This window comes from Miniopterus schreibersii, assembly GCF_964146895.1.
Source record: "Miniopterus schreibersii genome assembly, chromosome: 1".
In the NCBI taxonomy this organism is placed as follows: Eukaryota; Metazoa; Chordata; class Mammalia; order Chiroptera; family Miniopteridae; genus Miniopterus; species Miniopterus schreibersii.
In genome coordinates, this window is record NC_138101.1 from 198,078,157 (window position 1) to 198,099,955 (window position 21,799).

The 21,799-nt window shown below is 61.2% G+C and overlaps 1 protein-coding gene across 1 annotated transcript in view; it reads right to left on the reverse strand.

The window, feature by feature from the left end:
- The window catches only part of CCDC85C (coiled-coil domain containing 85C), a 69,632-nt gene that overhangs the window by 3,253 nt on the left and 44,580 nt on the right, over positions 1–21,799 (reverse strand). The window contains exons 2-5 of the mRNA XM_081123326.1: positions 12,833–12,906; positions 3,506–3,613; positions 1,288–1,383; positions 522–620 (exon numbers count right to left, since the gene is read on the reverse strand). Coding sequence (XP_080979452.1) covers positions 522–620; positions 1,288–1,383; positions 3,506–3,613; positions 12,833–12,906 — 377 coding nt within the window. The remainder of the gene's footprint in view (positions 1–521; positions 621–1,287; positions 1,384–3,505; positions 3,614–12,832; positions 12,907–21,799) is intronic.

A 21,799-nucleotide genomic window follows, 5' to 3' on the forward strand; every position in this document is an offset into this window, starting at 1 on the left:
CCACACCTGCCATCCTGAGCAGGTCACCACTGGGCTGTGGGCTCGGGCCCACGGACTCAGAAGGCAGCATAGGAAGGGGTTTCGGAACACCCCACCCCATGGGAGGCCCTGGTTCAGTCCCTGTGAGCCACCCTTCCCTCTGGCTCCTACAAGGGCTCCGAGAGGACGTGTGTTGGTGAGGTGGGTCGGGGTGAGGCTCTCCTTCCTGGGCAGACCCAGAGGCGGCCCCAGCCCCGCAGGCCCACAGGGAGCAGGGGGTGCGACCTGCACCTCTGTCTAAGCACCACCTGTGTGGCCAGCAGTCACCAGGCCACCACCCAGCTGGGAGGCCAGGAGCCAGACACCTGGGACTAGGGCTGAGGGTCGGGACATGAGGGGTAAACAAGACCAGTCCTGGGGGCAGAGGCACATTCCCAAATGGAGAGACACACAGATCCCATTCTCAGTGGGGAGAAAGGGGGACAGGCTCCAGCGGCCCCCTCCCAGCCCCCCAGGGGCCTCCGGCCCGGGAGGCGCCTCACGTTGCACATCTCCCGGACGATGGCCTTCTCCTTCTCGCTCAAGTCCTCCTCGCAGCTGTCCTGGAGCTGCCGGTCCAGGTTCTCATGCACCTCCAGGACCTGCAGGGAGCAGGGCCAGGGTCAAGGGCGTGGAGAGGCCTGAGGGGTAGATCATCCCTCCCCACTCTGTGTCCTCTGCTCTCGCCCCACATAGGAAGCAGTACTCCCACGTTACCACTGGGAGCAGAGCTGAGGACGGGTCACCTGGGAGCAGGGGCCACCCTAGGACAGGTGGACTCGCTCCTACCCCGGGTCCAGCTTGTGATTAATGAGCAGGAGGGCCGTGGACGGCACCCACTGGTGCACGTGGGCACGTGGGCACGTGCACGTGGCAGCCGTGGCGTACACACGAGCTTCTTCAGGACCTGCACCTGGAGGCCCTGAGCAGGGGGCAGCTGCACCTGGAGGAGCGGCTGGGCCCGGGAGGCCCAGGCTTTGGTTCCACCCAGCCCCAGTCCTGCCTGTGGCTCTAATCTTGAGGGAGGGCCAGCTCTTCCCCTCCCCCACGCCTTAGTTTCCCCAGTTACAGGGATGGTGAGTACCAGGCATCTCTGAGCCCCTCCCCCAGAGTGTCCCAGGCAGTCACAGCCACCCAGTCCCACACAGAGATGACAGCCCCACCCTGCTTCTCAGACACCCCCGGAGAGGAAACACGTGGGGTTCAAGGCCCCACATCCCAGCATCGCACCAGGGATCGGGCTCCTGAGGGAGCGGGCCTGGCCCTCACCTTCATTGCGTGCACGACAGCCTCGGGCTTCTGTCCTGCGGGGCTGTAGCCGGTGGAGGGGGGCGAGGACAGCTCGGGTACCAGGCGGGCGGGGCCCTGTGGGAGGGAATCACCGGGCTTAGCTCACCCTGAATAGACCCAGGTGGCAGCTGCAGGCGTGACCGGCACCGAGTGAGGTCCGTGATTCGGTGGGGCCAGGGACCCGGCAGGAGGAAGTGGGGGTGGGTGATGGGGAGAGGGGGCAGGTGTGAGGACCAGGCCAGGGTGGAAGGGCAGCACCGGAGCCCCACCACACCCCACAGGCTCCACACCGGCATGGGGAAGGTCTGTCATCCACTGTGCAAAGAAAGGGAGTGCCGCTCGGAGAGGGCAGAGGCACGCGAAGATCGCCTGCGGACCCCAGGCGTTCTGGCTCCAAAGCCCCCTCCAGCTCCCCCAGCTGCCCGGTGGGCGATTCACCCTGACCCTACTCCCCCACGCTGGTGTTCCGAGTCTCTTCCAGCCCTGAGCCCTGCCTCCGGCCTGTCTGGCCACCTGGCCACCTGACTCGGCAAACATTCTAACTGGCAGTTAGGCACCCAACTCCCAGACCCCTGGGGGAGCAGGCAGGGGATGAGCCAGGCCAGGAGGGGATCCAGTCTCCCAGCACGCTGCCCACCTGTGGCAGAGGCCGAGTGTCTGCCCAGGGCCCCCCAGCTTCTCCCCACAAGGGTCACTGGCCCAGTGGCCAGAGAGCAGGGTGCAGGGCTTCTGCCTCAGGCTGCAAGAAGGACCCTGCACTCAGGGCCCCATGGAAGAAGCTCACAGACAAGGTGGCCTCAAGGATAAAGCCCCCAGGGCCAATAGGAACCAGGTGTTCAGAAGACGCTGGGAGTAGGCCTGAGGGAGAACCAGACAGACCACCAAGAGTACCCCAGCGAGCATGTGAGCACGGGAGCAGGGAGGAGACCTCTAAGCTGGGGTTCCCCGAGGCCCTGCCCTTCTCTGAGTCTTGGTTTCCTTCCTGTCCATGGGCCCCGATGACTCCTCCAGGGCCCGGGCAGACTCGGTGGGCTTGGCTGAGTGCCACCGCCCTGGGATCGTGCCCACCCAGGCCACGCTGTGCAGAAACCCTCAGGGTCCTGAATTTTCTGCCCGGCAGCCAACCCCCTGCACTCTCCCCACCTGCCCGCCCAGCCTGGACCTGCTGCCGGGGCCTCTCAAGCTCGCCCTACTGCTGGCTCCAAGGAGGCAGGGACCCATGGCCTTGGGGTCTGGGACCCATGACTGGGCCTGGGTGAGGCTCTGCTGGCTGTGCCTTGAGGCAGGGCCCGACCCACTCTGTGCCTCAGTTTCCTCATCTGAACAAAAAGGGTCCCTGTGTCCCAGGGTGTGTGTAGAGCCCTGGACACAGCCCAAAAACTGTTTCGCTAATGCCAGCCCAAGCTGCCTGGCCTCTGGTGCCCAGGCCAGGTCTGTCATGTGGGGGAACAAAAAGATCTGGAAACTCTGGGATGGCGGGGCACGTGGAAGGCAGGCCACACACAGGTGATGACCTGAGGCAGAAGGCTGCACTCCCCCCACCAGCCAGGAGGGGGCGACAGCAACACACGTATGGTCAGGCACGTTCCAGTCCCCAGGTCAAAAAGGGGTTGGGGACAGAGCAGTCCATCCCCGTTAGCCCTCAGAACAGACAGCAGGGCGGGGAGATGAGGAGTGGAGGAGCCACCCATGCGGCGTCACTGGCTTTTCTCATGAAGTGAGTGGACCCTGGGCTGGTCGGAGCCCAGGAGCCCTGTGGGTAACTGAGGTACACAATCCACACACCCGCTCTCAGCTAGAGCCGGGGGCAGTGACCCTCCCAGCCCCACCCCAAGCACCAGCCCCATGTCTCCCCACTGTGACCCAGGCCACTGAGTTGCATGCGGGATGGTGGCTGGGCCTGGGCAGCCGCTCTCGTGGCCTCCAGACACGTCACCCCGAGCTGGGCCTTCACCTCCAACCACCACACTGGGCCCTGACCGAGCCCCGAGGGCCCGGGAGCCCAGGCCCCTTGCTAGAAAGAAGTCCAAGCCTTGACCGCTGCCCTCCCGACCCTGCTCGGCCAGTCTGTCCATGGGCCCCGCAGGTCCCTAGCCAGTCTGAGCCGCCCCCCTCCAATGGAATGTGAACCGAGGATTCCAGATTTTGGTCAGGTCCAAAAGGGGGGCAGTGGGGCTCTTGGAGGAGCAGCACTTACATTCTGCAGGGCGTCCTGGTAGGAGGGGGGCAGGCTGGAGAGCTGGGACTCCGAGTGGTATGGGGAGAAGCCTTTCCGCAGCGTCCGGAACTCTCCCGAGCCTGCCTGCTGCAGGGGAGAGGGGGGCAGAGGTTAGACGTGAGGAGCCTGCCCGCTGCAGGGGAGAGGGGGCAGAGGTTAGACATGAGGAGCCTGCCTGCTGCAGGAGAGAGGGGGGGAGAGGTTAGACATGAGGAGCCTGCCTGCTGCAGGGGAGGGGGGGAGAGGTTAGACGTGAGGAGCCTGCCTGCTGCAGGAGAGAGGGGGGCAGAGGTTAGACATGAGGAGCCTGCCTGCTGCAGGGGAGGGGGGGAGAGGTTAGACATGAGGAGCCTGCCTGCTGCAGGGGAGGGGGGCAGAGGTTAGACATGAGGAGCCTGCCTGCTGCAGGAGAGAGGGGGGCAGAGGTTAGACGTGAGGAGCCTGCCTGCTGCAGGAGAGAGGGGGGGAGAGGTTAGACATGAGGAGCCTGCCTGCTGCAGGAGAGAGGGGGGCAGAGGTTAGACGTGAGGAGCCTGCCCGCTGCAGGGGAGAGGGGGGCAGAGGTTAGACATGAGGAGCCTGCCTGCTGCAGGGGAGGGGGGCAGAGGTTAGACGTGAGGAGCCTGCCTGCTGCAGGGGAGAGGGGGGGAGAGGTTAGACGTGAGGAGCCTGCCTGCTGCAGGGGAGAGGGGGGCAGAGGTTAGACATGAGGAGCCTGCCTGCTGCAGGGGAGGGGGGCAGAGGTTAGACGTGAGGAGCCTGCCTGCTGCAGGGGAGAGGGGGGCAGAGGTTAGACGTGAGGAGCCTGCCTGCTGCAGGGGAGAGGGGGGCAGAGGTTAGACATGAGGAGCCTGCCTGCTGCAGGGGAGGGGGGCAGAGGTTAGACGTGAGGAGCCTGCCTGCTGCAGGGGAGAGGGGGGCAGAGGTTAGACATGAGGAGCCTGCCTGCTGCAGGGGAGGGGGGCAGAGGTTAGACGTGAGGAGCCTGCCTGCTGCAGGGGAGAGGGGGGGAGAGGTTAGACGTGAGGAGCGGGGTGGAGGGGTCTGAGGATGTGCCCCCTCCCCATGGCTCTGGTCTGCTCTGGGCACCTGCCTGGGGGCCCAGCCCACACCTCCCCTCCCCCCGCCCGCTGTGGCCCTTTACACCCCATCCTTGCAGGGGCTCCACTTTCTCCCCACTGTGTGCTTCACACACGTTTGTTGAGCAGCTGAATAAACAGGTAAGTGGGTGAGTGAATGGGCCACGGCTCTCCCACCCCTCGGCCTTCGCTCCTCTGCTCCAGCATCCCATCCCTGGGTTCCCCACACCCTTGGCACCCCCTCTTCAGGCCAGAATCCACAGGAAGTCCTGCCTCCCACAGGTGCTGGGCTCGCTGCAGGGTGACCCCTCCTCAATGCTCTGCTCAGGGCACCCGCTGGCCTCCACCACTGCACAGAAGCTCCCAAACGTGGGCCCTGGGTCTCACCCCTCTGTATCCACGGCAACCGGTGCAAGCTGGGCTCATCACTGATGCCAGTGTGTGCTTAGGAGGGAGAGGGGTGATTGAGTGTGTAATGAGTGAACAAATGAATGAACACACATATCTGGCCTTATGTAGTCTTTCAGGGCAAAGCAACCCCCCACCCCTCCCCACAGGGCCGGGGGCTGGGACCAGTAGAGGGAGAGAACCCAAGGGTCATGCTCAATCCCACAAAGGGCCTCTGGTCCAGCTGAGCAGAAGCCTCAGGGCATTTCTGGCCCAAGCACCCTTTCCTACTTCAAAGGACTGAGGGAACTCAGTTGGGCAGATAATATGCAGGGGAATGTCCCATAAATCATGGGGCTATTGAGTTACCCAAACAAACCCTGGAGGGGAGGCCAGCCAGGGCAGGGACCAGGCCAGGGCGCAGGACAGGGTGCGGCAGCCACCCCTGGGAGCCCCTCCTCCTGACCATCACCCTCTCGTGGTGGCCCCCAAAATGTGGCCGGGTTTCACCAGGGAGAGCTTGGCCACCGCCCTGGATCTGAAAATGGGACAGCCATGCCCCTGATCACATTAAGAGGCACTGGAGCCTGCCCCGTCCGTCCGGGTCCAGATCCTGCTCTGAGCTGAGCTGAGCCTCCTCCCAGCTCCTCTGGCCCCGGACCAAATGCGTTCCGAGGCAGCCCGCATGTTGTTACTCAAAACACTGGTGTGTCTCCTCCCTCCTCCCAAATAGTTTCCTTGGGAGGAGGTGTGTGCACCGGGTGGGGGAGTTTTTTAATTAGCAGCACGCAGTTTCCACCCCTGCCTTCAATGATCTTCTGTAAATATTTGCCATCCAGAGAACTTTATTAGCAAGCCTCAGAGCTGGTGGGAAAACGCACAATCTCTCATTAGGGGCAACGTGACTAATGACGCATCGAAATGAAGAACCGTAATTGCACTTAAATCCAAATTAAAATCCTGGTATTTGCCTGACGGTGCCCTGGAAGAAAGAAATCCCCAGGTTTTCATCACTAAGGGGAAGGGAGCTGAAATGGCCTTCGGGCGGCTGGGCCTGCACCTCGGGGACAGGGGCATGATGCTCCCAGGGGAGGACTCGGGCCGGCCTGCAGTTCGCCTAGCGTGGAGGGGGCCCTGACCCACAGCAGGAGCGGAACGGGATTTCCTGAATCCTTAAAAGGGGAGAAAGGCACCCAGGGCTGCAAACACAGCCCCGCCCCATCCAGTGCCCCCCAAGGGCAGCAGGAGCCTCTGGACCAGGAGGGAGAACCAGGAGGCTGCAGGGCCTCCAAGTCCAAAGGACACCGGGGCTCTGTCCAGGGCTGTCACTGCAACGCTGCCCCCTGTGTGAACTTGGGCCACCCCAGGCTCCCTGAGCCTCCGTGGGGCTACAGCTGTGCCCCTAGCCCCCACCTGCCAGGGCTCCTGCTGGCAAAGCTGCAGGAACCCCCTTGGGGGTGCCCCGCCCCATACACCTGGGAGCACTGTCAGAACAGGCCATGGGCAGGATACCCGCCACCTCCCCAGGACCTTGCCCAGGGACCTGGGCCAGCTGGGAGCCACCACTAACTCATGCGGCCTTGGCGACCCCCTCCCAAGGGGCTCTCACTGCAGAGTGGGTGTGACACTGACTGGCCCTGTGGCCTCACATGCAGGGTGGGTCCAGTGAAAGTGGTGAGAAGGGCCAGGAGGGGACCAAAGTGAGGGGACCCAGAGCAGACAGGGCACCACACAGCACGCAAAGCAGTGCCCGCCCCATCCCACACAGCACGGCACACAAGTCCACCCGCCTGGCAGCTCTACCTGCAGCTGGCTCCTCAGGTGGACGTGGGGGTGGGGCAGCTGGAAGGGAAGAGATGCAGTGTCACCCAGCACACACCAGCCAGGCCCCTCACCTCTGTCCCCGACCCTGGGCACCCATTAGCCCAAAGCCCCCAGGACCTCAGCTTGGCTGGAGTGGTTTTCCCAGGCCACGGTGGGGATGGGGGGTCCCGAAGGCACCTCACAGGAGCCCCACATATGTAACAAGGACTGCCAGTGTCTGCCATACCCTGGCACCAGACACACCCCTATACAGCTCTCCTCAAGGCGGGATCCCACCAGAGGACAGCTGCCCTTCGGGAGAAAAGCAGCCCTTCTGAGAGGCCAGGTGGGGTGCACAGGCCTGCAGACACCCCCAGCCCCCAGCCAGCTTGGAGAGGCCAGGTCGGGACACAGCCCCTCCTGGTCTCTCTCTTCCTTGGGCCCCTCGCAGGAGCAGACAACCAACCAGATTCACTTTAATTTTTTCTTTAATTTTAAGAGAGCACATTTGCAGGCCATTCAGAACCTGGCTGGGGGTCCAGAGTGTTCTAATAAGCGCTCAGGCCAGCAGGGAGCCCACGTGCGGTTAGTGAGAGGCCCACATCACTGCCCACGCTGGCCCAGCTCCCTGCTCCCTGCTCTCCGCTCCGGCCCCACGTCCCAGGTCTGTTGGTGTGTGTACTGCCCGAGGCCTGTGACTGATGGGTAGCATGCAGGCAAGGTCTCATCCACCACAGTGACTGTCACCCCTCGGCAGGCTGCAGGACCTCCAACTTTCAGGGCCTCTGTTTGCTTGCACATAAACTGGGGTCAAGAAGGACACACAGCTGCCAGATGGCCCACAGGTGAGATCACAGTGGCTGACCCACAGCCCTAGTGTTTTCCATGATTTGCCCTTTACTCCTGGGGAAGGCACCTCAAGTGTCCCCATTTTGGAGATGGGAAAACGGAGGCACAGAGAAGTTAAGCCGCTGGCCCCAGGCCACCCAGCTGGTAAGGGGCACTTTGGGGATTTGAACCTGACTCTGGCTTTTATAATTCTGCGCACGGCCTCTTGCTATGCTGACTCTCACCCACCGTGGCGTGGCTCACGGTGGACGCCAGTTAAGCCTCCAGCAAAGAGAAAGGTGAAATTCCTACTCTTCCTGCCCCTGTTGCTAGACTGACCATCTGCTCAGATGCAGGAGGGGATTCCTCCCTGGCTGAGGGGGGGCGGGACCAGCTGATGTTCTAATGCATTTAAAGAGACCCCCGCCCTCGGCAAAGGGGGTGAGGGTGGGACGGCCGACCCCAAACACCAAGCGGGCGGAGCGGGAATGGCCCAGAGCCTACTGACAAGGCAAAATCTCACAGAAGACCCGGGTGAGCAGAGCTGCCACTGCAGAACCGCCAAGGGGGCCAGCATCTCCAGAGGGCCTGGGCGAGGGGCCCCACCAGCCAGAACAGCCAGTCCTCAGGGACTCGGGGAACAGAACAGAGGTGTCAGGGACGGGCCCAGATGGTGGCAGAGCAGCCCCCGCTCCCCCAGCCTGCATGGTTCAAAACTCAGAGGACAGAGGAGCAGTTCATTCGGGGACAGGAAGGTCCCAGCCACAGGCCAGGTGGCACGGTCTGTCTGACCTTGAACTATCCCAGGTCTTAGGACCAGGAGAAGGTGAGAAGGTGAGCCACTGCCCAAGGTGTCCCCCAGGTGCAGGGTTCCGGTCAGTGTGGCAAGCAATGTAGTGGCCTCACCCTTATCCCCATCTTACAGGTGAGGAAACTGAGGCACTGGAAGAGTCAGGATTTTGCCTAAGACACATGGCGGGTGAGAGCTGCTCAGGGATTCTCCCAGGGCCCAAGGCATCAGGCCAACAGCAGCACAGCTGCAGGCTGAACTGAGTCCCCCTAATTCCTACATTGATGTCCTAATTCCTAGGACCTCAGAATGTGACCTATTTGGAGATGGGGCTTTATAGAGGCGATCACGTTAAAGTGACGTCATCAGGGTGGGTGGGCCCTGATCCAATATCACTGGTGATCTCATAAAAAGGAGAAACTGGGACACAGACACACACAGAGGGAAGACCTCGTAGAGACACAGGCAGAAGACGGACATCTGCAAGCCAAAGAGAGAGGCCTGGGACAGACCCTCCCTCAGGGCCCTCAGAAGGCACCATCCCTGCCTTGATCTTGAACTTCTGGCCCCCAGAACCATGAGACAACGTGTTTCACTTATTTAAATAGCCTGGTGCGTGGTTCTTTTGTTACAGCAGCCCCAGCAGACTAATACAATCACCCATGCCTGGAAACCTGCTCCACCCAGGCCTCTGATTCCCCATCTGTGCTTGGTATAAATTCTGGGGTCACTTCCAACCTGAGTGCTCAGCCACCCTGAGCGGCACGGTGCGATGGGGACGCGGGGGTAAGGAAGGGGGCAGGCAGGCTGGGGGCCGTTGAGTCCAGGCCTGGCCCACTGCCTGCACTCCCCCAGATGGCCGCCTGCTCGCCCACCGTGAGATGGCACCACGAGCTTCTTGCACTTTTGTGAAGCTGGCTTCTGGACGCACAGAGGCTTCATTTATCAGCCCAGCAGGGGACTTAACGGAGGGAAGGGGGGCGCACAGGCCCAGCGTCAATTACAGCCCCCCCAGCCCAGCACGGCTGGGCACAGAGAAGCCACAGGGAACACAGCGTGAGCGGGGCTCGTGCGGAATCATCGCAGAGGAAGCAGCTGTGTTGATGAAATTTTAAAGCTGACAAGAGAGAGAAAATACGCGCTGCAATCCAGTCATTTAGTCTGTGAGCACTCCGCACATTTTTAATTAAAGCTATTTCGGAGTTAAATGGAGGCCATGGGGGGAGGGGTGGGGCAGTGGGAAGTGGGGACCCACAGAGGCCCTCTGCCCTCCCACTCAAACCCCAAAGCCACATCCCCTTAAGATAGTTCAAAGAATAATATTGCTCTCCCCGGCGCTCTGCCAACAGGCGGATTCCTCACTTTGCAGAGCTGGGGATTTCTGTGCAATTTGATTTCAGTGACAGGACGGAAGGGCCAGAATCATAAAATCTCAGAGGCCAGGGCTCATGAGGTCAAGGCCAGAATCCCCCCCAACAGCAGCAGTTTCTTCAAGGTTCCCAAACATAGTCAGACATCCTTCACTTAATTGCCTCCAGAGATGATACACTCACTACCTTACAAGCAGCTCTCCCTTGGTTAAGCAGACCTTCCCTAGTCTGGGCAAGAACCGACCTCCCCTCTTGGCCTAGGAGTCTGGGTGGGGGCGCAGCCAGGGGTTCCCCAAGGTGCATCCGCTCAGTCCACCTACGCTGAGCCTTAAAGAAGCGGCTCTGACCACTCAGACACTGCAGCCTAGTCCTCGAGTAGCTGACAGTCCAGCAGGGGCGGGAGCCAGGCTTCCCAAAGGAGGGGCCCAAAAACTATCCGCAAATGTGGGCAGCCCATGGGGCTGAAAGCTCATAACAAGGGCCACGCCACTTGGGGGGGGGGAGGAAAGTCTACTGGCAGGAGGCCACGCCTGGGCCGAGCCACGACTCGCAGGAGGCCAAGAGGATGAAGGCTAAGTAAATCCCATCTTCCCTGGGCCACCGTGGGCCAGGTCCTGGCCATGGGCTCTCCCCACCTCTGCTGTCCTCCAGCAGCCCCCTTGTGCACTTGAGTCCTGCTGGGTGGGACAAGGGGGTGGTCAGGCAGGGATGAAAGTGAGGCTGGACAGCGAGCTCCCTGAGGGCAAGCCTCTGCCAGGTCCCCCCCGCACCCCCGGGGCCACGCACACAGCAGGTGATCACTTTCACACTGAGGGTCCATTGTGCAGGTGAGCAAACAGAGCCTGGGAGGCAGGAAGTGGTCTGAGGACCTTTATGTGCCATCTGAGCCCCCAGGAATCCAAAGGCAGGCCAGGTGTGACATGCCACCGGGAAATCCTCCTCTCACTGTCTCTCCATCTCTTATTTCTCCTGTGTGGCCTAGAACACCAGCGCCCTCCTCCATGGCCAGCGACACCGCCCACCCTCAAGGCCAAGTGAGGGCAGAGCAGGTGGCAGGGGCAGCAGGAGCCCCATCCCTGACCCCGGAGATGCTCTGATGACACCGCCGGCTCCAGGCTGCTTGTGCTGATTACAGGTCGGGGGCCAGACGAGGGCAGGTGGGCTCACGATGCACCAGCAGGGCCAAGGCCCCAGCACCACGCAGCTGCCCCCTTCCTGACACCCGCTCACTGAGGGACCCTGAGCCAGACCCGGGCCCACCAGCAGAGTCCCTGCTGAGGAAGAGCCGAGGATAGGACCTGAATGGCCGCCCCCATGACACGCACAAGCCCACACAGCTGCCGCCAGAGCAGCTCAGCTTCACAGGCTTCTTTCAGGAAGAGAGAAAAGTGACACTTGGAACCTTCCGCTCTGGGTGGTCCCTGAGTCCCCAGCACCTCTCCCCTTCCAGTGATGAGCAAGCAAAAGCAGGTTCATGTCCCTGAACCCCAATCTACCTGCCTGCAGCCAGCAAGCAAGCCTGGGTTTGGGCGGGGGTCTGCAGCCCCCATCTTACGATGTCTGTGCCCAGCATGCCTGGCACGTCCACGAACCCACCGCCCTAGGCTTCCCCACCAGTCTTGGTCCTGGCCTCCATTCCGCTGCACAGTGGCTGGGGCCGCTCCCTCCCCTCCGTGCTGGCCAGGCACCTGCTCCCAGGCACTGGCCCTGAGCCCTAGGGCTGCCCTGTCACCCCGGAGTCCCCCGCATCACTTCCACCATGGCTCCCACGGCCCACCCTACACCCCACAGCCGACCCAGGTCAGGTCCACATGGAGTATGGGTCTAAGGAGCCCCAGCCCACAGCCAGGTAAGACCCCAGCCCCTCCCTGCCCTCAGCAGCCCAGAGCCAACACAATGCAGAACCTAAAACCACCACATAAAGTTACAAAACCAGCCTTGCAATTCAATGCCTGGCCGGACACCTGAGTGTGGGGGTGGAGGCCGTGGGGGTGGAGGGGTGAGGGGGAACCCAAGCCTGAACCATGTACTGTGCCAGGTCCTGCTGGGCTGCAGGGACTGTCCAAGAGGCCCACGCAGGGGTAAGGCTTGGGGGCTGTGCTCCATGCTTGGGCCATGAGCCCCCAAGCCGCCCAGCAGGCAGAGGTGCCGAGGGGCTTCCTGAGTGGGGCAGTGGCACCAAGCCCGCTGCTCACCTAGCAACAGAGCCAGGCAGCTGAGCACACACCCCTCCCCCGGGGCTGGTTCCCAGAGAAACGCTCTGGGCATCCCAGCCAGTTGGCCACTTATGGACCAGGAGTGTCCACAGGGAGGGGAGGGTGAGACTAAGCCAAGGATGGGTACAAGGGACAGAGAGGCTAGAGGGGTCAGCCAAACCAGCCAGCCCCCAGGACCCCAGTCAGGACTGATCACAGCCCCTGGCCCAGCAGAAAAGGCCCCTCCTATTGGCAGGCAGGCCCCCCCTGCTCTGCCTCTCACCCTGCTCTGCCCTCACTGAGTCTCTAACCGGTCGTCCCTGTGCTAGGGACCCTGTGCTGGGGACCCTGTGCTGGAGATGAGACGTGACTTCATCTGTCTGTGGCACCGGCAAAGCCCAGGATGGAGAAAGATGGCCCCAGCCTCGGGAGGACTGGGTGTGGCAGGGGCAGGGAGGTATCCACGTGGGTCTGAGTGAAGCGTGCCAGCCCACCTCTGGGGCCTTCACTTGTCTGCCAGGGGGCAAAGCAGCCATCTCCTCAGCAACTGTGTGTCCACACCATCTCTGGGACAGGCCCAATGTGGCCCCCAAGGAGCTCGAAGTGCGCTGGGGGACAGACAGTGAAAGGATGTGACGGAGGGACCCCAGGCTATGGAGCATTAGGTGCTGGAGTTCCAGGATGTGATCTGGGGTGGGAGTGGCAGGCTGGTGGGAGGATACAGATGTGAAGGGGGCAGGAGCCCAGGTGGGCTGGGAGGGGCGGGCACGGGGGCGGTGGGTGGGTGGAAGGCTCACACTGGCCCCCCGGGACGCAGTACGTACACCCCTGCGTTCCGCCCACAGCCAGCCTACCTGCGTGAGGAGCTTGTCACCCTCCAGCAGCTTCACCTTGGTCTCCAGCTGTCGGATGTAGGTGGACGAGGGATCTGTAACAACACAAGAGGCACAGGAACCATCAGCCTCGGTCTCCAGTGGGAAAGCTCCCTCCCCACCCTCCCTGGGCAGAAAGATGAAGGGCTCCTTCCCCAGCTTGTCCTGGGCTGATTCCTTCAGCCTCAGCAATGCTCCAGGTCCAAAAACGTCCTCATAAACACCCCTGCTAAGTCCCTCACACCCATGGGCAGCCCACCCCAGGGGCAGCCCACCCCAGGGCCTGGGGTCCAGGTGGGGAAACTGAGGCTCCTAATCCTGCCCGCTCAGCACCTGGGACCCAGTGCTGCACCATGCCCGATGCGCAGAATTCTACAAATAATGTGTGCAGCGGGCACAGATGCAGCCCTCCGGCAGCACCCAAGCTTCCCTGCAGGACTCTCACCAATGAGAGCTGTCGGCAACCAGGCCAGTGACACACCCCAACCACGTCCCCAGTTTCTGAATGCAGCAGGGGGTGAGATGCACCCTCCCTCACCACACTGGCCCCCTTTTACAATCATATCGGGAAACTCCCCACCCTGCCACCCAGAGCCTGGCCCTGCAACAGCCCCACAGTCAGAGGAGGAAGGTGATGACAGTCGCTGCAGGCCAACCAGCGAGGAAGGAGCCTACCTGGGTGGGGGCCAAGGGGCAACCCAAGGCAGAGGGGCCAGGGGAGGGAGGTGGAACTCAGGGCAGGGAAGGTTAGCGCAGGGGGGCAAGGAGGGAGTCAGACATCACAGGCCACCTCCCCCAGGGTGGTCAGTAGCCACCTAGTAAGGGACCATCTGTGCGCCTCTTGTCCACATGAGCATCTCTCCAGAGCTCACACGGCCCAGATGCCAGCCTGGACCCCATGCACCCCGAGGCCAGTCACTGCTCCCCAGCAGGACACAGGGTCTTCCCAGGTCACACCACTGACCCTTTATCTCAGAAGGCACCAGGCCTTCAACTAACACCAGCTCCAAAATCCCTCACAACCACAGCCTCAGGGGATGCAGGGACCCAGGGAACAGACCCCACTGGCCTTTTCACATTCCTGGGTGGGCAAAAGTGGCTTGGGTGCTGCCGGAGGGCAAGCTAGATTGTCACGCATGCCCCGTGGGAATAATGAAGCATCTGCCCAACCCCATGGCACTACTTGGTGAGCCTGGCCCCTTGGCAACCTCACAAATGACATGACTGTCCCCCATTGGTGCCCTGCAGGACTGGGGCAGCCCTCTCCCCAGAATGTCGTGACCTTCCTGCAGCAGAGCATGGCCCAGGCCCCAAGAGCTCCTGCCTATCAGCAGGGCCGCACCCGGAGGCTGCCCCAGTTATGAGGCAGCTTCCTGCAGAGGTGCCGTGTGCCCCTCAACCTGCCTCTTTGTTTCCTGAGCACAAGGAAGGACCCTCAGGAGCCCCAGCCAGCCAGCCCTGGCCAGGCCAGGGAGCATCTGCATTTTTTTAAGTACTGGGCCCAACCCTGGGCAGGAATGGAGGTGGCCAGCCCTACCCAGTCACTTCGGGGGAACAGCAGAGCCAACTCCTCCCACTCCATCCACACCAGTCACCTCTCAGGAATTCGGAGCCTGAGAGGAGTGGCTCCCAGCCAGGCCAGCCCACACAAGCTCCAGGGATGACACCGGTGACCATGGGCCAGCTCTGCTGGGGAGCCAGCCCTGTGAGGGCCGGCTGCTCCCCACACTGGCGTTGCCTCACCCCCGCTGCGGGTGGCTCCCTCGGAGCGCCAAGGAGTCAGGGATCAGAGAGGTAAAGTGGCTTGTCCACAGCACAGTGCACGCGGCATGGAGGTGAGATCGGACGCCAGGCAGGGACTCCAGAGGCCGCCCCACTGGGACCCCTGCGCACACCCGGCACTGGGAAGACCCCCCGCCGGGGCATCAGTCTCTGGCTGCGGCTGGAAAAAGGCCTTGCTCTCCCCTTCTTTGGCCCGTGGTCACTACAGACCGCGCCCCTGCCTGCCCGCAGCCTCAATTACTCATCAGTGACCCCAAATTGATAAGCAGTTCCCAAGTCCCTTCCCACATTCCACCCAGGCAAACAGGCCGATGGGAAAGGCCTGTGTTCAGGGTGTGCTGGACACAGGGAGGAAACGGGGGTACAGCCAGGGCTCCCCAACCCTGTGTGTCCTCTACACGCTATTAGCAGGAGGGTTCCCCAGAACGCCAACTGGGAACCAAGGGACAAGACAGACTCCAAAGCCCTCCCAGCTCTCTCATCTGTACAAGTTAAGACCGGGAGGCCCAGCGTGGTCTCCCTCTAGGTGGGGAGGGAGGACCCACCCCCCACCCATGTGATACATGGCAGCTCCTGCGCCTGGCAAGGGTCCAGCAGGCATTGTCCCGTTTTCCAGACGAGGCCACTGGCTGGTGGTCGAGCAGAGGGGCCCAGGGCCCAGCGTTCTAGCCCCTCTCCTCAGCACCCAGGTCCACCACCACCCCGAAGGCTAGGGCTCAGGGCCCCACGCCTGGTCGCTCCGAGCACCACACCGTTGACAAAAGCTGGCAGAAGCTTCCAGAAAGAAGACGCGGTTCTTGGTCAAGCCTCACTCTGGGACGCTCCACGACTGCCCAGGCTTTGGCTGCAGCCGCACACCAGCCGCCCTGCTCCCCGAAGCCCCCACCACGGGACCGTGTGTCCAGGCGGAGCCCTGTGCTGAGGAAAGGGACTGCCAGCTGAGCCTGGGAGGTCCCTAACTCACACGGCCCCGCACAGCCACAGAGCCTTCGGGTGGCAGGCGCACTGTCCACCCACAGTCTCCAGGCTACTGGGGACGGAGCTGCCTCTCTGCCATTCCCATGGGGTGGCGGTCAGGAGCTGCCCGCATTTCCTTCTACATCTGACAGGTGGAGTCAGAGACTGGCACGGAGTCAGCCGACCTACCAACGAGCCTCAGTGTACTCGCTGGGCATCGGGTGGGAGGGACAGGCCATTGCTCCTGTCTGAGCCAGCCATCCCCTCAGCCACAGCCCAGAGGCAGGTCCAACTCCCAGCTCCCAGGACAGCAGTGAGGAAAAAAGAGTGGTGACAGAGCGAGCCCCAGGAGAGGGACACAGGCCATCACACCTCCCACAGGTGACAACACCCCACCAGCCCACTGCCAGCACCAGGCCTTGGGTCCACAGTCCGCACGCAGGCCAGCTGTCCTCCCTGACTGACCACACGTGGGCACAGACCCAAGGCCACGTCCATGGCCCCAGACCAAGACGGAGACCCCACTCCACCCATTTGCCTCAAACCCCGGAGTAGCCGCAGAGATCAAAGCACACTTCAGGCCACCGGGTGTGTGGGTTTTCATTTGAATTTCAAAAGAACAATATGAGAGTCTGAAAACATTTTAAATCATCCGGTAATTCCAGTGGCATCTACCCTAAAGAATTAATTTCAATTATGAAGACTGCAGACAGTGTCACAGTGTCACCGTAGCCAAAACTGGAAATAACCGTGTCCAGCAGGAGCAGCCTCACACCCTGTCATCGTTCGAATGACAATGTGAAAAACACTTAAACGCCAACGGAAAGAACTGGACACAAAATTACCTGAGTAAATGCTGCAACATTTAACAAATCTATGCATATAAATAAACTCAGGAGGAAGCACGTGGAAATACTGGCCGTGCTGTGGTTTCCATGGGGGAATGAGAGGTTTCATTTTTTAATTCACGCCATTTCTTGTTCACCTTCAAATAGTCGACTTCAAGGAGAGGGAGAAATCTTTCTTTTATAAAAAGGAGGGATTAAATTATTGCACCTTCACATTGCACAGCCAGCCGTTGACATCACTTAAATTTTTAATCCAAGGGAGGCAGAAGGGTAGCTGGCAGGGTGGCTGGACAGCAGGCTCAACCAGCCACCCTCTGCCTGCTTCTCCCAGATCCGGTCTGGACGCCTCTCCTGAGGCCCAGCCCCAAGCCTGCCTGTTCCCGCAGCTTCAGAGGGATCCAGGCTGCCCCCTGCAAGTCCCAGATGAGCCTCCCCTGCCACACTGGACCCTGTCCCCACACTCAGCTAAATGCACGCTGCCGGGGGCCAGAGAGCAGGTGCCCTGAAAAGGGGAAGAATGGAGCACAGTGGACCTGTAGGGATGGGGGTGGGGAGGACGGGGTGGGAAGGAGCCGGAGGAAGGGCCTGCACCCAGGAAGGCCGAGCCTTCCCAGCAGCCTCGGGCAACTCGTGATCCCACCGGGCGCCTCTGAGCCCCAGCCTCTTGGAGTCGAGCGTGTAATTAAATTAATCCCAGGGTTTGCAGTAATGAGGAGCCTCGAGGAAGGGAAGCGTCATTTCCCGGCTTCGCTGCTTGCAGGGAAGAGGAGGGGGGTGACTACAAAAGGGGCTCCAGGCTGGGCTGGGCTGGCCAAGGCATCTGCTCAGACCTTCCTTCCCCTCACCCGCCCTGGGCTCACTGGACCAATTCTGGGGGGTTCACAATGCAGCTTCCAACTGGGGGGGAATATGCAACATGCTCGCTTCCAGGAGCCATCAGCAGTCCTTGCCTCACCCCTCCTCGCAGACCCTCTGTGCAGCCAAGGCAGGCAGGAGTCCCCAGTCTGCAGGGTCTGGGCCCCCTCCCCACTGGCACTGTTCAGGTCCAGCCCAGGAGCCCTGTGCTGAGTCCTGGTGCTGACCATCAGGGACACACCCTGCCTCCTCGAGGGCGGTGAGGCAGGGGCTAGGCCCCATCTCCCCTCCTGGCCTGATTTCCTCCCTAGCTAGGCAGTCCCTCTCCAGCCTCACCTTCAGTCCAAACTAAGAATTTGGGGGCCAGAGGCCGCATCTGGTCACCCTTGTAGCCTCTTCACCTAGCTCACCTCTCGGCAGGTAAGCAGGTCCTCAGAAAAAGACCGAGGACCTAGCAGGAATTCATCCTGCTGAGTGGGTCGGGCCAGTTTCCCGAAGAGCTGGCTCTAAATCCTACTCACTCCCAGCAGCAGCTACAATGAGAGGAAGGAGCAGCAGCCTGGGACAGTGACAGTGACAGTGACCTCCCTCACCAGCTCTGCACACTGCTGTCTCAATGACCTCGCCAGGAGCTCACATCTTAGCTTGGGTGAGACCGGACTCAAGCGCAAGCAGGAGGGAACCCGGGGAGCCCAGGTGGGGGTGGAGAGATGACAGGGGGTGTCAATCCGCTGGGAGCTCGGGGGTCTCAGGGTTACTCGCCTGTCCAAGGCCTCGCTGGTGGGGGCTGCTCCCAATGGAAAGGGGTGGTGATGCCACAGCCCCCCCCAACCTGGAGAACAGACAGGAAAAGCCCCCAGAGCTGCAGGTGCCGGCAGGTGAAATGAGTGGTGGGCACGGAAGCAGGAAGTGCCTCTGAGACATGGGCAGGGTGCCACAGCGCGGGAGACAGTGGTTTTCCCTCTGCACAGGCGAAGTGGAGGCTGGGGGGGGGGCTGTCATAGTGACACATGCTGACACACAGTGACACACAGGTCCTGACTCTCCAGCTGCTGCCCCTCCAGGGGCCCCACCAGCCCTGCCTCCCTTCCAGCCCCTTCCCACCGAGCACAGTCCCCACAAGGTCCTCACAAGGTCCTCACAAGGTCACAGGCTTGGTGGCAGGTCGTTAGCAGCAGACCAGGCCACACCACGCCTTGGGCTCTGCCGAGATGGCTGCCACGTCCACGAGGACGCTTGGCTGGCTAATTCCCTTCTCCTTCCACTTCATTAGCAGGGGTCGGCGGCAGCGACCCAGCGATGGCTCCATGGGGCTGGCCACCCTCTTCACGCAGGGTCCCTGCCCTCCCTGCCCCACAGGGTGGAAACAGCTCCGAGAGCTCCTGCTTCCTCGGCTTCTCTCCTTTCTCCCCCTTCCAGGACTCACCCTGAGGGGCAGGCAAGTGCCCCCACATGCCTGAGGGTCAGGAACTCGAAATCGAGCAGGGCAGAGGCACCCCCGCTCTGCCTGCCTCCCGGTGGGGGAGCTGTCACCCCGGACACAGCAAGCTGCTCTTCCCGCAGGTGACCTCAGACCCTTCAGCCCCTACGGGGAGGCACCGCCATCCCGCCACGGGCATAGAAATGAGGAGCAGCGATGACCGAGTCCCACAGGCCGGGACCAGCCTGGAGGACCAACCACAGGGCGCTGTGACCAGCCCTGGGCACCAGGGACACTGTTATGGTCAGAATGTCTGTGCCCCCCCAAATCCATGTGTTGAAACCTAATGCCCACTGTGATGGTATTAGGAGGTGGGGCCTTGGGAGATATTTCAGGCATGAGGGTGAAGCCCTCAGGAGTGAGATTAGTGCTTTTATAAAAGACCCCAGAGAGCTCTCATCCCTTCCACCAAGTGGGGACGCAGAGGGGAGAAGCCAGCTCTGAACCAGGAATCGGACCTTCACCAGACACCAAACCTGCCAGCCTGCTGATCTCAGACTTTCAGTCTCCAGAACTTCGTAAGGAAACATCTGCTGTTTATAAGCAGCCAGAACAAACTAAGTGAGTGGGACCACGGATAACACGCACACTTAGCGAGCGCCAGCGGTGTGCCTTCCACACAGTTGTCATCTCCCTGAGAGCGGGTGACCGGCCCCGTTTACAGATGAAGAAACAGCGGCTCAGGGAGGACACGTGATGCTGTGGACCAGGCAGTGGTGCAGCGCCCCCCCCACCCAGGCAGCCGTGCCCTCCCCCTGGCTCAGTGCAGCCCTGGACCAGAGACGGCAGGATAGGCCACACTTCCTGCAGAGCCCAGTCCTGCTGGGAAGCAGCTGGACCCTGGCCGGTGCTCAGTCCCCAAGTGGCCCCTGCCCAGAGGCCAGGTTAGCAGGTCTTGGAGCTGGACATTCCTGCTGTCCTCACCTGTGACATACAGGCACATCCAGGTGTCCCTGGCAAGGCCCGGGACACCGATTCACAGAGCCTACCAATAATCCTGTCTCCTTAAAGGTCTTGGAGGATGTTCCAACCCAAGGCCTACCGACTCGGAGCACACCGGGTGGTCCTGAAGGTCACCACTGACTGAATTCCTACAGAGCAGAAGCCAGGTCTAGAAAGGAGAGTTATCAATTTCATGACAGTCCAGGCTACCAGTGGGGTGTGAGCTCCCCATCACTAGGGGAAAGCAAGCAGAAGCTGAAAGGCTTCCACTTGGGCATCCTCTACTGGAATGGAAGCCCCAGGAACACGGAAGGTTCCAGACGTAGCTGTGAGAAGGACACGTGAGGCTGCTCACCTACCTAAATGTAGGTGCATTCACTCTAGTCCTCCCAGGGACCCTGCCAGGTAAGCAGAGAAAAAGATGCTCAGAGACTGAACAGGTCTGCCCAAGGCCACAGAGCCAGGCGCCAGCAGGACCAGCGTTATTCATGCTCATCCAAGGACATGGTTCCCTTCTTCGAAGGTCCCTCAACCTAATGAAAGAGCTGTGGGAATAGCCATGTTTGCTGAAGGGCAGAGTGGAATAAAGAGGTACAGCCTAAGGGCGGGGAGGGGATGCACAGAGCAAGGAGGTACCGATGGGGAGAAATCAGGGACTCCTTCCTGAAGGAAGCGGCATCTGAGGTGAGCACTGAAGGGCAAGCAGGGCTCTGATAGGCAGACAGGCAAGGTGGGGATGAACGGCAAGTCCAAGGGCAGAGGTGGGACGGTGACAGGCAGGGTCAGGAACACCTGAGACATTAGCATCTGCCTCCTGGCACACACTGCAGCTCTAGGAGGCGTGGGCTGAATGTGAGACAGGTATTATTTATGGATGAAGGCGAGAGGGCTGAGGGAGGCATATCAGGGAAGCATCAGGTTCCTGTGAGGACACCTCTCAGCGGCGGCCGCCCTGAGCCAGTCAGGCTGGGAGGTCCAGAAACGCAGGCCCCTGCCGCTCCCTCCCTGGGCCTGGCCTGCCCTCCCGGGCTGCCCACGGTGGTCTGCAGGGTGGTACTGGCCAAGGCAGCCGCTGCAAACTCGGCGCTGACTTCAGGGCCCTGGTCGTGGGAAAGAGTTCTCACATCCACACAGCACACTGAGAAGGGAACCTTCTTTCCCATTCACCCCCACAAACTTCACTGGGCACCTACCTATGCCAGCAGGCCCGGGCACAGACCTGACCCTCCCATCACCGTATGCAAACCTCAACGGAGCTGAGGAGGTGAGCCCCACTGTTACTGTCCTGCTTATTGAAAAGGAACCTTAGTCTCAGAGAGGTTAAGTAGCAAAGCCAAAGTCACACACTGAAAACACTGCCCTGGTCACTGATGTCCAGCGGGCAGGCATCCGGCAGCGTCCACAATCCCACCTCCAGGTCCAGAGACTCAAGATCATGGAAACCTCAAACATCACTGAATAATGAAACGGAACAGCCTCTAGAGACTGGAGCCCCGCCCTCTCCATCCCTAGCCCACAGAGGAAGGAAAATGAATGGGCACAGAGGAAAACAAATAATTGCATTAATGAAAACCGGTATCTCTCCATGCTGGCCACTCAGCCTCCCCTAATCAGGCACAAGACTGTCCCCTGGCTGCCATCTGCCCCCTGTGTGCTGTACCACTCCAGGGACCCCAATGAAGCAGGGCCCTGCCCATCCTGGGCTGTGGGGGCGCCTGGTGTTTAATTCCAGGAAAAGCCACCAGGCTCCCCCCAGTCCACACTGAAATCTCGAGGGAGCAGCTGAACGGGAAGCCGGGTCCCACTTGGCTCATTTAGAAAGAGCCCGGGGTTGGATCTGTCTCGTAGCCTCCGGTGCTCTCAAACCGAAAACTCCAGCTCATTTCTGTCTACCCCTGGGAAGCCTGACAAGCCAAGCTGAAAGTGTGTCATCGTTTCAAACCCGGGAGAAGAGGGGAAAAAACTCCTTTCCTGGGCCTCCAATTTCACACCCGGAAATTAACCTGCGCGTGCAGGTGACGGCACTGGTGGCGTCCCCTCCCCCACCAGCCCCGATTTCACTCCGAATGGGAATTACTGATAGAG